This window comes from Notothenia coriiceps, unplaced genomic scaffold (genome assembly GCF_000735185.1).
Source record: "Notothenia coriiceps isolate Sejong01 unplaced genomic scaffold, NC01 NC01_scaffold00036452, whole genome shotgun sequence".
Classification (NCBI taxonomy): Eukaryota; Metazoa; Chordata; class Actinopteri; order Perciformes; family Nototheniidae; genus Notothenia; species Notothenia coriiceps.
In genome coordinates, this window is record NW_011369153.1 from 1 (window position 1) to 1815 (window position 1815).

Here is a 1815-nt window from a genome sequence, read left to right on the forward strand (position 1 = left end):
GCGTAACAGTGGAAATTGAGTCCATGATGTCGGATGATCTGGCCGAGAGGGAGCATGTAAATGGTGAACAGGAGGGGGCCAAGCACAGAGCCCTGGGGTACACCGCGGTGGACTTGGCCCGGGGGTGAATTTGAGCTGTTGATGGAGACAAACTGTTTCCTGTTATGGAGGTAGGATATGAACCAAGACAGCGCTGTGCCAGTGATACCTAGGAGGTCTGAGCCTACATTTTCCAATGTAGGCACAGAGCCCAGTGGAAGTCCAGTGTACAAGGAGAAAAGTACATGTGTTACTTATAACATTAATGACAGCAAAAATGATTAACTTGTTTATTTTTCATAAACGCAGGATTATATTAGAAATTACAGAAACAATACATTATATTTAATTAAATCAATGGAAGAATTTAAAAAGAAAAAAGTCACTAAACGTGTTTCTGGGTGGGCATTAATCATGTGCACGGTGTATCTCACTGAGAGAAGGAACCGATCACACATTTAGGTGTTTGCTCTTGTAAAGCTCACTTGTTTCATCTGTGCTATGAGTCCAGCCCTGCCTCTTGTGTTGGAGCTGTGCACCAGGAAGGCCCTGACCGTGCATGTTAGGTGGAGATCAGTGTCAGTTTCCAACAACGGCTCTATATTTAGCGAGGGGACTGGGTGACCCCGTTTAACTGCAACACGTAGAGACACACTTCTCTGGACCCCAAACGCTTTCAACTGCTGGATCTTTCTCTTGCTTTGGTGTGTGTTGAACAGTAAAGGTGAGTTAGGAATGATTTATTTCCTATGGAGTTGCAGTATGCATTCGGTCCTTCTCGTCTTTATAGTGTGGTTTGTTTTATTTTACATTTACAGCACCCTGAAGCACCATGACAGGGTGGTGTACCACACGCTGCTTGGAGCTGATATCTGTCTTCCACTGACAATCCATCTGAAAAACAATTATGTGTCAGTCGGCGGTGCCAGCGGCCAGACTGGGCCTGAACAGTGCTGACCCGCTGGTGAGAGAGGCTTTTCTGATGGCTCGTGACTACATAGACTATGTAACCACAGGGGGGGCCGATGGCACCATGGGTCCTGCCCCCACATCCTGCTCCAGAGCGCTGCGCCATGCTGGAGACGAGCTCCTCACCCGCTTCCCCATCTTCTTCAGACGCTGGCCTCGAGTCTTCCAGGATGTGACGGAGAAAACAGCCTGCCCCACGCTCTTGAGCATCCTGGACGAGCACTTCTTCGCCCCGGTGCCTGGGGGGAGGCGCAGGGAGCTGGCCTGGAGCGCAGTGCTCTCAGTGTATGTGCTGGCAGGCCAGATGGCTCTACATTGCCATGAAAGGGGCATGGTGGTGGTCCTGCCTCAGCTGAAGGAGTGTGTGGGGGCGTATGTGGAGAGAGTCGTCTGCCCTGAGATACGAGATGGCGGAGGATGGGTAAAATAATACAAGCGGATTATTTAAACTTCATGTAGAGTTGGGTGAGGTACTTATCCATAATAGCACAGAGGCCATGTAATGTAGCCTATATGCTGTGAATGGGGGCAGCAGCTAAACATATCATATCAATTTCAGTGTACACTACATTTCTGGAACTTTTCTATATTGCTTGGCTACCACTGCCTTGATCCCTACCAGCTCCTTTTGGTGGCTCACCGACATGTCCCTGCTGCACCTGTTCCCAGCACTTAGCTTCCATGCAGTTGTGGCTGGACAGGCATACTGTGGATGATATTCTGACTAAGAATAAGTACCTCATACAACCCCACTTTAAACAATGCACCTCTATTAATATCAGGAACATGTGAGAAAAGTATTTTAAT

The 1815-nt window shown here is 48.3% G+C and overlaps 1 protein-coding gene across 1 annotated transcript; it reads left to right on the top strand.

The window, feature by feature from the left end:
* Nucleotides 1-676: 676 nt before the first annotated feature.
* On the top strand, nucleotides 677-1509 carry bcl2l16 (BCL2 like 16). The gene is made up of 2 exons (XM_010792453.1): nucleotides 677-763; nucleotides 858-1509. Exon 2 carries the CDS (start codon nucleotides 947-949, stop codon nucleotides 1436-1438), a length of 492 nt encoding a protein of 163 aa, XP_010790755.1. The 5' UTR covers nucleotides 677-763; nucleotides 858-946; the 3' UTR covers nucleotides 1439-1509.
* The last annotated feature ends 306 nt before the right edge of the window (nucleotides 1510-1815 follow it).

What these genes read in the sequence shown, in the direction of transcription:
- bcl2l16 (XM_010792453.1), top strand. Translation starts at nt 947, where the DNA reads ATGTGTCAGTCGGCGGTGCCAGCGGCCAGACTGGGCCTGAACAGTGCT.